General features: G+C 39.3%; 2 protein-coding genes across 2 annotated transcripts in view; both read right to left on the bottom strand.

The window, feature by feature from the left end:
- The window catches only part of LOC111873130, a 12,958-nt gene extending 7,276 nt beyond the window's left edge, over positions 1-5,682 (bottom strand). The window contains exons 1-3 of the mRNA XM_023867569.2: positions 5,562-5,682; positions 3,507-3,740; positions 594-755 (exon numbers count right to left, since the gene is read on the bottom strand). Of these exons, the coding sequence (XP_023723337.1) occupies positions 594-755; positions 3,507-3,740; positions 5,562-5,667 (502 nt within the window). The 5' untranslated portion in view covers positions 5,668-5,682. The remainder of the gene's footprint in view (positions 1-593; positions 756-3,506; positions 3,741-5,561) is intronic.
- Positions 5,683-12,311: 6,629 nt separating this feature from the next.
- LOC111873125 (calsequestrin-1) lies at positions 12,312-13,395 on the bottom strand. The gene is made up of 2 exons (XM_023867559.2): positions 13,290-13,395; positions 12,312-13,161 (listed from the first exon to the last, which is right to left on the bottom strand). Exon 2 carries the CDS (start codon positions 13,136-13,138, stop codon positions 12,749-12,751), a length of 390 nt encoding a protein of 129 aa, XP_023723327.1. The 5' UTR covers positions 13,139-13,161; positions 13,290-13,395; the 3' UTR covers positions 12,312-12,748.
- Positions 13,396-13,487: the final 92 nt, after the last annotated feature.

Raw genomic sequence — 13,487 nt, 5'->3', positions numbered from 1 at the left:
GCCACATTTGGCCGCGCCATAGCTCAAGCGGTTAGTCGCTGGCTTCCCACCGCGGCGGCCCGCGTTCGATCCCGGATCTGGTAAAGTGGGATTTGTGGTGGACAAAGTGGCGCTGCGGCAGTTTTTCTCCGAGTACTTCGGTTTCCCCTGCCAATCTTCATTCCACCAATTGCTCCACAATCACCCTCACCTATAATCTGGGGCTGGTACAATAGGCCAGTAGTGGCCGCAGTACAAGGGACTTAGTCCCACCCCACTAGCGATAAAAAAAAAGTCCAGATTAACAAATACAATCCATATTTGTCATTAATTTGAACAGAACATTCAGAGAATGACTATTTTATTTGTTCACCAAAGATACAGCTCTGGTTTTAATCTAATTCAATAATTGCTTATATATAGACCTTTGCTTTTATGTAATGACGTAATATACACCAAAACACTGAATTCCAAAACTTCGACAAACTTCCCTCTAAACGGAAGCGTTAGTACCCTCGACGTAGAAATATTTTACTAAAAGGCAAGGACAACTAGAGTAATGAAAACGGTACTGTGCAACAGAGCACCTTTACATAAAGAATATGAATACTCACTGATGTCATAATTCTCCTTTATGGCCCTCAATCTAATGGGCATATACTTCCTGTATATCTCCTCACATTTGTTTTCCAGGATCGATATTGCAGACAGATCTTCAGGCTCCATCTTGACGTCTTGACGCTGAGCCAGGTGTCTTCTCAAGACTGCAAGCTGACCTGTAGGTATTATGTGGAGTATCTACACCTGATTTTTTGTTGCCTATTCGTTTCCAATCTCAACCGGTTTACTGGGTATCTTGAATGAAGATTTTGGGGGGCACGCTGTAGCATAGTTGTTTGAGGCACTATGCTACAAGCCGGAAGGTCGCGGGTTCAAGTCCCGATGAGGTCATTGGACTTTTTTTTTCAGTTGACCTAATCCTTCCGGCCGCACTATAGCCCTAGGGTCGACTCAGCGTCTAACAGAAATGAGTACCAGGAATATTCTTGGGGGTAAAGGGCGGCCAGCGTGTAAGACTGACAACCTTACCGCCATCTATGAGCCGATTGTCTAGAGAATGTGGGCACCTCGACGTCTCACAGCCCTATGGGCCTCCACGGCCTGTTACAGGGATAACTTTACTAACTTTACTTTTTACTTGAATGAAGATTTGGGTAAATTTCTCCTTCCTCCTCTTACATCTCCAAAAAAGCAAATCAGCAACACAAAGCTACGGACTTAACAGCGAACAATGACTGCTCCACATAATCATCATTCATTTGTTGCTTAGGATTTCAGAGATATTTCTAAGGTTGAAGTTCTGACGAATTGTTTGGAGCTCTCGCGACGAGAGGGTGTTTTACTTTACATAAGAACTTAACAACAACAGATCTCTGAGGGAAGAATTAAAATGTTTCGTTTCGTGTTGCATGCCTCATGCAAAATGGTCACTCCTACTGACTATAGGCGGCATACATTCTACTAGAAGTAGTCAAATTGTGAAGTTGTCTCTGTGCTTAATGCCATGAACACATATTGGGGAGTGGAGGTATAGCTTCACCATTCCTGACCTCAGTGCTAGATGGAGGCTGGCGGTCAGCTGCACGCCCCCGGCCGCTTTACCTTCGGTGGACGAGCCCCCGTTACCAATTTGATAGGAGGCCAGGTGGGCTCCAGAGCAAGTCTGAAGGCTGTGGAGCACTGAAAAAGCTTTTCCTTGATTGGATTCGAACCCTGACCCTCCAGCCTGCAGCCCGCCGCTATACCGACTCCTACTAGGAATAGTAACAATATTCACATCACATTTATGTGTTTTTTTAGGATGCCAAAATCAGTTTCATTCGCCGATTGTGGCCAATCAGATGAGCATAAAATATCTCATTCTTGACTACTTTCCGCTGTTCTCTTAGGCGCGAAAAAAATTAGATTATGGATTATGAGTATAATTAGCCATTTAATTCTATCTTCATCACCAACTTTAACAGAGTGTGTTTCTGTGTTTCGTATGGTTCTCACAGTAAACAGCATTCACGGGCTGGTCATTGTAGCAGACACGTTATTTCTTTCCTGATGGATGGGTGGGGAAGGAGCTGTAAGACGTCACGGCCTATTTGAAGGTACAGTCCTGATATTCTCATGAAGAGTATGAGAAACTCATGAAAATCTTCAGTTACCCTAGCTGGGACTTGAACCGAGAACCTCTTTTATGTAAATCTAGACCGCTATACTAACCTCCTCCGTTCGCATGATTGAAAATTCACTAAAAAATACCAGCCAACTAACAAACTTACTAACCAACAAATTCCGTGGAACAGGATTCTTCTTGAGAAGTCAATATTTTCCTAACTAATCTAGGAATTCCTGACTTCCATGGAGCACGAAAGCTTATATTCATGTTCACAAGAGTATGCCACTGGTCTCTATTCTGAGCCAGATGAATCCAATCCATATCCTTCCATTATATTTCTTGAAGATTCGCTTCATCCTCCCATCTAAGCTAAAATCTTTCTTCAGGTTGTCCGACTAAACTACACGGCCCTCTTATCTCGTCTTACTTTATTTTATCATCTTTGAAGAGTAACATATGAAGGTCCTCATTATGCCGTTTCATCCAGTCTCCTATTAATCCCTCTGTCTTAGATCGAAAATATCATCACCATCTTGTTCTAAATCACCCATAATCTACGTCCTTCCCCTAATATGAAAGATCAAGTTTTACATCAGGAAAAAAAAGGTAAAATAATTATTTTGTATATTCTAATCTTTGCAGTTTTAGATCACAGAAGTGAAGACAAAAAATATTCTGAACTGAATGATAGCAAGCATTTTCCCAAATTTAATTTGTTCTTAATTTCGTCACGAATGTAGTTTTAATTCGTTAACGTCGTTCCCAAATATGTGATTTTTGCTACGTTTCCAAAGAATTGATTACCTATTGGTCTTTTCTGAGTTTATTTTTAGGCAAGCCTCTTTATCAACTTCTAATTCGTTTCTATGTCCTTTGTGACATAATTTCGTACAATAAAATGACGTCATCAGCATCATCATTATCACAGTTTAAAGCTAATGTGTCCACTGTAATTTTAATCCCTCCAGGCTTTCTTGGACTTTCTTATTGTTGTAATATGAAGCAAATTTTAGAAGCAATGGCGATAAATTATTTCCTGGTTTCAGGCCATTCTTAATAGAAAAAGTACGAGAAAAGGTTTGCCTATACGGACTGTACCATGGATTTCATTTAATCTCATTTTTGTTAGTCCTAACCACTTTCATGGATACACCAAACATACTGAGCATGTCGTATAGTACTTCCCCCTTATTAAAACATACTGAAACCCTATTCCAAAATACTGTAAGAATAATATATTCACAAATTCATGAAACTATATGCATGCCATATAGAGCCATAGAATTTAAAGCCAACAAAATTGATAATAGAACGTCATATTCTGAAAACAAATCAACTACTGTCACGCCCACATACCTACCTCGTGCCAGCACGACCCCAAAAATCATATCCCCTATCACACTACGTGGTTCGAGCATATAGTCCAGTAGCTTGTTCAACGAATTCACAGTATGCATCAACTGAGGAGGATAGTCATGGCGTCCTTCTGCAGTGGTGTTAGCCGTCGCAGCCAGAAATAGTAATAATTGAATCTTCCAGACCATCTCCACACCAGGTGATACACCTGAGAAGCGCACCGCCTCTTGTCTGGTTGCTAGGAGAATATAACCAGTTTTACAATACGTACAAAATTTGTCGATGTTTCCTTGGTTCGTAACACTTTTATTTAATAAAAAAATAGTAAATATGAAAGGTTATACAGATATGAATGAAATTAATACAAGTTGTATACAACATACCTAAGTATATCTATAAAAATATTCATTCGTTTCGATTGTTTCATTGCGCAGAAAAAAATATTTTCCATTTTAGACGCTAAAAATAGGGATTTTATTTACAATTCAGTCACTTTCTTTTCTCGGAAATGATGTTCAATGGGACATCTGTTTTCTTAGATTACGACTTGAACTCGTTCTCTATTGGTCTATGGCTGATCGGATGTTATTTTATGGTACAATAGGCCATATATTTGTAATCGTTTGTTGCCGTAACTCAGGGATTAAAACGCCTATCTCTAGTTTCTGCACAATGACCATTTAAGTTTGCTCTAAACATTTTAGTCTAATGGATTCAATTTGTGGAATTTGGTGCCCATTCTGTGGATTCGATGAATTCAACTGTAGCTTTTTCTGACAAATTCAAAAATCGGGAAATATGAATGTAAGAATGCCTGATTTTAACACTCATATTTGCAAAAATTGCTTTGTATAACGAATCAATCCGAACAGAATAAATAATTTTATGCACATATAGTTGGTATGTTCTGCAAAACTTGTGTATGAGTTTCATTCAAACGTGTAGAACAGTCCATTTTATATTTAAAAAAAAACACAAGCCCTTTATGCTCTGCCCAGTATATGCACAATTTTTCCATAATACGTATTGGTTAAGCAATTTCATCATTTCAGTACAGTTTACTTTATGAAAAGCTAAGATTATCTGTAAGTGTATATTGAAATGTCTATCCTGTTAGCCTGCACACGAACATATCAACAGATCATGCGTATACCAAAGTAAAAGTAAAGTAAAGTAAAATTACCCCTGTAACAGGCCGTGAAGGCCTATAGGGTTGTGAGAAGTTGAGGGTCCCATATTATCTAGACAATCGGCTCAAATATGGGGTTAGGTTGTCAGCCTTACGTGCTGGCCGCGCTTTACTCCCCAGGAAAATTATTTAATTCCTGGTACTCATTTCTGTTAGAGGCTGAGTCGACCCCAGAGCCATAGTGCGGCTGGAAGGATTAGGTCAATTGAAAAAATCCAATGACCTCATCGGGATTTGAATCCGCGACCTTCCGGCTTGTAGCATAGTTCCTCAACCAACTACGCCACCACGTGCCCCAATATATATACCAAAGGTAATATAATTCACTGAAGAACCTGACAAAAAATAATTTACGTATAAATGTTTACGAGCATTGGCAAAGATGTTTAGGAGTTCTATCGTATTGCATTGGTTTTAAACAAAAATAGCATTAGTGACATTTCAATATACATGGAATTATATCACACAGTAATTCATAGTCAACATTAAATGACATTAGTTTTCTCCTATCTGGAATTTTCGAAGAATCATCATATTACAACTTGCATATAATCAAACGTGGCTGTTGAGTTGTCTTGAATAGCATAGGTTTCATATTGATCTTTATAAAGGTCAGTATAATGTGTTAAATATTTGTTACGGCTGATAAATTGAGAGTTTTACTCCATTAACTTAAATTTGACGTTTTTGCAATCCTCGTACTTAAAACCCCAAACAAATTCTTATATAATATTAATGGTGTCACAATGATTCACTGTAGTGTACGTGCATTCTGGTCAGGAACCTCCCATTCATGGAGAATTACACTTCACAGTTTACCAGAAATGCAAAAACCCTTGAAGTTTAGCGCGGCTAATGTTCAGTGCCTACCTGTATCGGGAGCCAATTTTAACGTCGGAACTGAATCTCGTGTGAAGACGAACTGACGTTCTAGACTTGAGCAGATGCAACCTCCTCTCCCTCCTCGTGACGTCATGTAATATTCTCTTAATGGCATTTCTTAAGACAGTGGTGATTCCAGGGAAAACAAAACCTCATAATGTAGTACACATAATTAACACTGGAGTTCTTTGAAGTTTATAAGGCTTACTTAAAAATATGAATAATAAAATCCAAATTACTGAAAGTCGTCCATATCGAATTTCAACAAACTCTATGGAATGGTTTGTGGGGCACGTGAAAAATTATATTTATGAACATGTCCAAGCCATCCATCCATCCATCCATCCATCCATCCATCCATCCATCCATCCATCCATCCATCCATCTATCTATCTATCCATCTATTTCTGTTGCTCCAACTAGGAGCAAACAGCTTCCGTCAAACACTTTGTATCCTTTCAGAATCTTAATCTTAGACTGTCGGTAGGGCTCCTTTGACGAGTGATCAGCGCGCCGCAAGGCTGCTACCTACACAGGACAACATAAACACAGAATAAACGCAGACAAATATCCATGCCTTGAACGGGATTCGAACCCACGATCCCAGTGTTCGAGTGGGCGAAAATATTTAACGTCTTAGACCGCGCGTCCACTGTGATCTGTCCATGCTTTGTTAGTGATAAATATTTCTGAAAATCCTGAATTCTCCAACAGCTTTCGTTGGAAGTCTCTCATATCGAATTTCAACAAAATCCGTGAAAAGATTTAAGGAACAGTTCACTTATGGCCTTGTGTAAACTGGAACTTATTAGATTTCTAGAAATTGGAGCTCTCGAGCACCTTTTGGTAGAAATATGTAAAACGGCTTCAAACTATGTTTTATTGTGGATCTGTAGTACCATTAACTTAAATTATCCAACAACCTTTAGCGGAAAACTTCCATTTTCACAAAATTTCAGCAGTAACTGCGAAACGGTTTATAGTATGTACAGAAAGTTAATTTATGTCTCTGTTATGGGTAGATATGGACGAAAATCGAAATTGCCCAACAGTATCTAGTGAAACGTCTCATATAGAAGTTCAAGAAAATTTGTGAAATTTATTATGAGATGCATGGATAACCATCATCATCAAAATCATCACCAACTGCGGGGTTTAGGCATTTCCATCTGGTCCGATCCTCGCTTCAGAGGAACTGAACCTTCCATTTCTTTGGTAGCTGACCTCTCTCTCCTGCCTACAGGACGAGTGTTGAACAGCTTCCGGGGAATTCGATTAGTTGGCATTCTTAAAATACATTCTGTTTTTTGTATGGATCAGCATGACTGCAAATCGGAATTTCCCGACATTTTGTGAAACCCTTCCACATTGAACTTCAGCAATGTCTGCGAAACGTTTTGTGGGATACATGGAGAAGTCCATATATGAATTCAAGTGAACAAAACTTTCTTGTGAATAAACATGGCTGCAAATCGGAGTTGTACGACAATTTTTAGCGAAAGTCTCTAGCCAGCGTTTTAGGGGCTGACACTAAAACACAGATAGACCCCGCCCAAAGAAAAAATACAGTAAGAATAGGCTAAAATTTCACACTTTAACTTCCACGCTTTAAGGTCAGCAGGCCTCTAGCCCTATCACATGTTTGATTTCCGCCAGCATAACTCCCTAGGCCTTCACAGCACTTCGAAAAGTTTAAGTAAATAAAGGTAGTCTCAAAACTATAATTTTGATTGTGGTTTTGTATGTGTGTTAAACTTGGTCTCTAACATTAAGGGAAGAACATAGACTGAGGGTGACTGAGAACAGGGTGCTGAGGAGAATATTTGTACTGAAGAGGGACGAAATGGCAGGAGGTTGCAGAAAACTGCGTAATGACGAGCTTCATAACTTGTACTGTTCGCCGAGTATAATTAGAATGATCAAGCCAAACATGATTAAATGGGCGAGGCATGTAGCATGCATGGAGGGAGAAGAGGAATTCATATAGGATTTTGGTGGGAAAACCAGAAAGAGAGGAGACCAGTGGAAAAACCTAAACGTAGGTGGGAGGATAATATTAAAATGGATCTTAGAGAGGTAGGATGGAATGGTGTGGATTGGATTGATCTGGCCCAGAAGATGGACCATTTGAGGGCTCTTGTGAACATGGTAATGAATCTTCGGGTTTCATAAAATTTTGGAAAATTCTTGAGTGGCTGAGAAACTGGAGGCTCATCAAGAAGGGCTCAGATCCCCGGAGTTAGTCTCATATCCTACTTTGCATGTTTCTATGGCAACATTTAATAAAGTTCTTCAGTCACGCCCGCCTACGGCTTACTGGAATGAGACTCGCTACGTGTCCTCATCTGTTCTTATCATCTCGACCAGACAGGACCAAGAGAACAAATGAAAAGCTTACCTGGCGTTTCCACATTGTAATGAAGGGTCTAATCCTCCACCGTGGTAAAAATAGAAAACGGGACATTCGACGAGGATCCAACACAACGGAAACAAATCTCAATGATTAATATTTTTAATTTGAAAGAAGTATGTTAATATTGTGTTTTATGGATGCATTTCGAAATTCTAAGTTCTTCTTCACAGTTTTAATGTTTCGAGCTTGTTAGCTACATAAGGCGCGACGTCTTGTGCCATCGAGGGAAACACGTGTTTCAGAAACTGCGTAATAATCCATAATATTAAGAAAATAAAATTAAGTTAAAACACTAATAAAGTTTAGAAAGTATTACTTTAAAGAGACTTGCAGTTTAAAATATTTCGGGGACCAATAGTTTGTTTTTATGTATTATTACGTCATAAATTAAAGGCGTGACGCCAAATTATTAACAAGGGGCTGGCACCAGTAAGCACTGTTTTATTTTTTGTTCTTAAATTATTCTAAATAAAACAACATTTCTACGTGCATATTTTCAGCCTACTTTTCTCCTTCTGGAAAAATAAAATGAGGCTTATGACATCTGTGTGTCTCCTTTAAAGCTTGAAAGCCGGAATATTGGAGTCAGAAGAGACGGCCGTTTCTAGGCAACGGCTCGGTAAACATTTCCCGCGGCAACGAACACACTTGAAACAACAGAAAAACTGTTGGAAGCGACGTCTTCTATACGGTCCGTGTGGTATCAAATACACAATATGTATCTAAAGGGAAGTATGCGATTTATTATTTTCAGAAATTCTCCTTTTTAAATACAGACGTGTATACGTACGAAGAAGGCCATAAAATGTGTTGGAGAGAAGCGAAGCTCTTGCAGATTGAACCAAACATGACACACAGGAAATACAGGGAATCAGCCCAACTGTCTTTGATATATCATCCGATCAGTCATCCCAACTTGGTCATCTCTCCCATCTGGATTCCTAATACCGCAGCAGAAGTTATGAAAATTACAACCCCGTCCAGTGCAGATTAAATGGGAAAAAATGTGTTTTTTATGTTGGTACCATGCAGAGAATTTATCTCGGGGATGAGTGGTCAGCTTCATGCCCCGGCCGCTTTAACCCTGGGAAAGAGCCCCGGTACCCAATGGATAGGAAACTGGGTAGACCCCAGAGTCGGTCTGGACGACGTGGAGAAATTTTTTGACCCTACCGGGACTCGAACTCCGACTCCTCTGTCGTCCAGCCCGTAGCCAGTCGCTATACCGACTGCGCTATCCTTGCTCCTGTCCAAGCTGGTAGTGGGCAGTTATGATCTCCTAAGCAGAATATAGATTAATTTTTTAACCTTCTTTCCTCTGGCCATACCATAGCTCAAGCGGTTGGTCGCTGGCTTCCCACTGCGGCGTTCTGGGTTCGATCCCGGGGTCTGGTCAAGTGGGATTTGTGGTGAACAAAGTGGCGCTGGGGCAGGTTTTCTCCGAGCACTTCGGTTTCCCCTGCCAATCTTCATTCCACCAATTGCTCCACAATCACCCTTGCATATCATCTGGGGCTGGTACAATAGGCCAGAAGTGGCCACAGTACAAGGGACTTAGTCCCACCCCACTAGCAATAAAAAAACTTCTTTCCTTACTTTGGAAAAATAAATGCTTATGAGATCACCATACTGTCTGTCTCTCTGTGGAACCCCCCCCCAATCCATGTCTGAATGCCTCAACCAATCTTATGAAACTCCGTTTGTATATCATGGTACCTGAGCCCATCTAAACGGCGTACCTCATAAATCCCTCCGATCAGTCTGCGTGTCTGTATATGTATCCCTCCTATCATTCAGTAAAAACGTTACCGCAGCTACGAATACTCACACACCTGTGTGGAGGCAGGGTCAAATACCTCCACTGTGACCCTGCGAGTCATAGGAGGTGACAAAAAGGGAAGTCTCAAATCTGCTACAGTAAAATATGGTCGTGAGTACCAAGGGACTTGGACCCGAGAAAGACTGCGCTGCCAAGGGTCAGCGGCATATACAAAAGACAGACCCGTCCTCTCGTCAGAGAGGGTGCCCCACAGAAACAAGGCCATAACTGTTAAACAGTAATAAATATTTATTTCTATACAAACTTCCTTATTAATGTCTAATAAGCTCCTGTGTTCTCCTTGATCATACTCATGCTTTTGTCTAATTAAGTAACCTCATCAGCATAGACCAGAAATAGTGTCTAATTCAATTTTAATCCCTCCAGTTTTCTTGGACATTCCTCATGACACATTTTATAGCAAAGTTGAAAAGCAATGGCAATAAAGCATTTCCTTACTTCAGACCATTCTTAGTTTGTACAAACGACACAGCACACACATAAACTACACAACTAATAATAAGAACATAAAATCAAGAGAAATAAACGACATCTCCCACCATCAGGAGGAAAACAACATGACCCAATGTCGGCTCACGATATTTTAACCTAATAACTAATTTTTTACATACAAAAGAAAAATTTAATACAATTTCAAATACATTGGGAGGCTACTGTATGGAAAAGTGAATATCATATCACGTGCAGTGGAAAATCCCAATCAGAATACCCTGCAAATTCGCTTAAAAGAAACAGCATCATACGTAAATCTACACTTCAAGAAGCGTCATCATGAATGCCTAAGACAAACATCAAAACTAACTGTCTTAATAACAAAATTTATATAGTGAGCATTATTCATAGCTCAAGTGCATATTATTAAAACATCTTATGTGACAGTGTTTCTTGATCATAGTGGTGCGCCTCTGAGGATGATTCTTTTGAATCGAAACATGTAAGGTCAATAAAGACTGAAGTGTTGTAAACCTGTATGTCACACTGGACTGAAAATTATCCACTTTGTAATTAATAGTGTGACGGAGCAGAATGAGACAAATTAAATTTAGAGAGGAATATTGGATAAAATTTTGTATGAAGTTGATGATAGTAACATGCCTCATTAATCATAACAGTCAGTTTTATCACCCTTCTTATAGAAAGGTAAAATATTTATTTATTTATTTCATCTCTATAGATCACTGTTACATGATATAGGACAAGTCAGTTACTGTACATTGGCTGATTACAATATGAGAATAAAGTTGCAAGACTTACAATTGTTTACAATAGATTACAATAATTAAAAGAGTTCGTATAGTGTGAGGTGGAATCCATATTAGGTCCCCTCGGCACGTTGGCTTCCATATGTCCTATTGTACCTGTACTGGTGATAATGCTTATGGAGAATTTGATGGAATGAGGATAATAGACTCCTTCCAACCTGCAGCAATTCTTCCTTATTTCAGACAGAATTAATGAATTTATGGATCTCCAAATGTAATGTTTTCCTTCTGGCTGTAATCAAGAATTTGACCAGTACCTTACAATTCACACATTGTCAACATTACAGCAGAAAACACAACCCCAAAAGAACTAGACTGAGATATTAAGGGCTCAGTTCTATATATTTCCATCTGCCTAACATCACTAACCCCATGTACACTCAATAGCAGGGGGCAGGAATTCTTCTACCTATTAACAATGTTCTGGGAATCACAAGCCAATCACTCTTCTTATGCTTAGTTCTAGTTTGGTATAACTTCTTAAATTAATTTATGCTTATATGTAGGTCCCTAATGTAAAGGTAAAGGTAAGAGGCCGTGAAGGCCCATAGGGCTGTGAGATGTCAAGGCTCCCACATTATCTAGACAATGAGCTCACAGATGGTGGTGAGGCTGTCAGCCTTACCTGCTAGCCTCTCTCTACCCCCAGGAGATCCTGGTGCTCATTTCTGTTTAAGGTTGAGTTGACCCCACAGCCACAGTGTTGCTGGAAGGATTAGGCCAACTGAAGAATCCAGTGATCTCATCAGGAATCAAAACTTGCAACCTCCCAGCCTGTAGCATAGTGCCTCAACCAACTATGCTACGGCATGCCCCAAGTCCCTAATGTTCTTGCTCTTTCAGTCTGTTGAAAGCTCATTAATTCTAAGCAATGGATGCCTCCTCTGGTTCACTATACCAGCCTCCAGGCATGTCACAATATATTCTCTCATTTTATTCCTGAAATGTCTAGTAGCTTTGTATCTTAAATTATTCAAATTATCTTCATTTATTTGCCTTGGATCCTATACAATTGCAATTTGGCTCAATTCCTCTCATCTTTGATTAAGAAAAGTATTCATATACAATGAATATTATCATGACTGAGCAGATTCCAGCCAAGTCAACAATTGTGTTGTATGGATGGGATTAAATTTTGTCAGTATTTCATTTAAAAGATGGATTATTGCTTGGGTGTCAAGGCTGGGTGTCTTGGAGACACATACATATGCTCAACCTCTATGTCAGCTGGTTTAAATAATTTATAAACCACACATTAACAAATATTCATGTTTTACAGCATATTATGCATGATTAAATGATTATACATTAGCATGCAGCTGTCAATTGTATGTTACAAACACATTTCACCTTTGATTTTTAACAATACTTTGGTATAACCTATGAAAGTATTATGAAGTGCAATATTTAATACACACACACACATTATAAAAATAAAATAGCAAACTACAGCATTGAAACGTATGCTACTTGATCACGTTATATGTTGTATGGCTTCCCACTTCAGGAGCACATTCAAACATCAATAAGACAGACCTGTGGGAGTCACCCACATTGTTTGTGTATCTTTTCAGTCCAAAAGTGCTTCATACACGAAATTGGCATTTGTACACTTCAGCAACAATTTAAATATTTAACCCGAGTGCTCACACTGCAGCCTTCACTCCAACTGAAGTTTCGATTCCATTTCTACTTTACTTTCAACAGCGCTGGGGTAACTGGTGCCACAGGCGTTGCTATCAACACCTTCCTTTTCTTCATCACTATCACTATCACTATCATCATCCTCATCATCATCGTCCCCATCATCAACTTCTTCGTCGTCATCTCCATCATCTTGGTTATGTACATGCGCTACCTCTAGGTCCAAATTTATCTCGAGCTGCATTCTCACATCAAGAACCATAAATCCCACTGTAATCAGAACTGGAAGGCGAAAGCGAGATTTCCATGCCAGATTTAGAAGAAACACCAAACCTTTCTGAAATGCTCCACCCAGTCCCAGCACTGATGAAACTGGTGGCAACTGCCCTGTATTGTCTAAGCTCATTCCCGTAAACTGCTGATTTTCACCTGAAGAAAGAGAAACTTATACTATGCGCTCATGCTTAACATTTATTCCAGTAAACAAATGACTTTCAATATAAAAGTAATTTTTTAATATTAGTACGCATAAATTTCATATCATACATTACACTTACGTTAGAACAGACCTATCTTAATACAGTACTCCATGTTAAGATTTATATCAACCAACATTATTTTTCTTCGCCACAGTTTGACATGACATATTATAATTTTCAAGAATGTTCGATAAGTGGTCTATCGATATGATCGATATGCATGACCTCCGTGCGTAATCTATCGGTATGAAACTGTAGAAAGTCACGTATGTGATC

Source organism: Cryptotermes secundus, unplaced genomic scaffold (genome assembly GCF_002891405.2).
Source record: "Cryptotermes secundus unplaced genomic scaffold, Csec_1.0 scaffold246, whole genome shotgun sequence".
Taxonomy (NCBI): Eukaryota; Metazoa; Arthropoda; class Insecta; order Blattodea; family Kalotermitidae; genus Cryptotermes; species Cryptotermes secundus.
This window is presented reverse-complemented; position numbering and strand designations above follow the sequence as displayed.

Coding starts and splice junctions, on each gene's coding strand:
- LOC111873125 (XM_023867559.2), bottom strand. CDS start 13,138: ATGAGCTTAGACAATACAGGGCAGTTGCCACCAGTTTCATCAGTGCTG.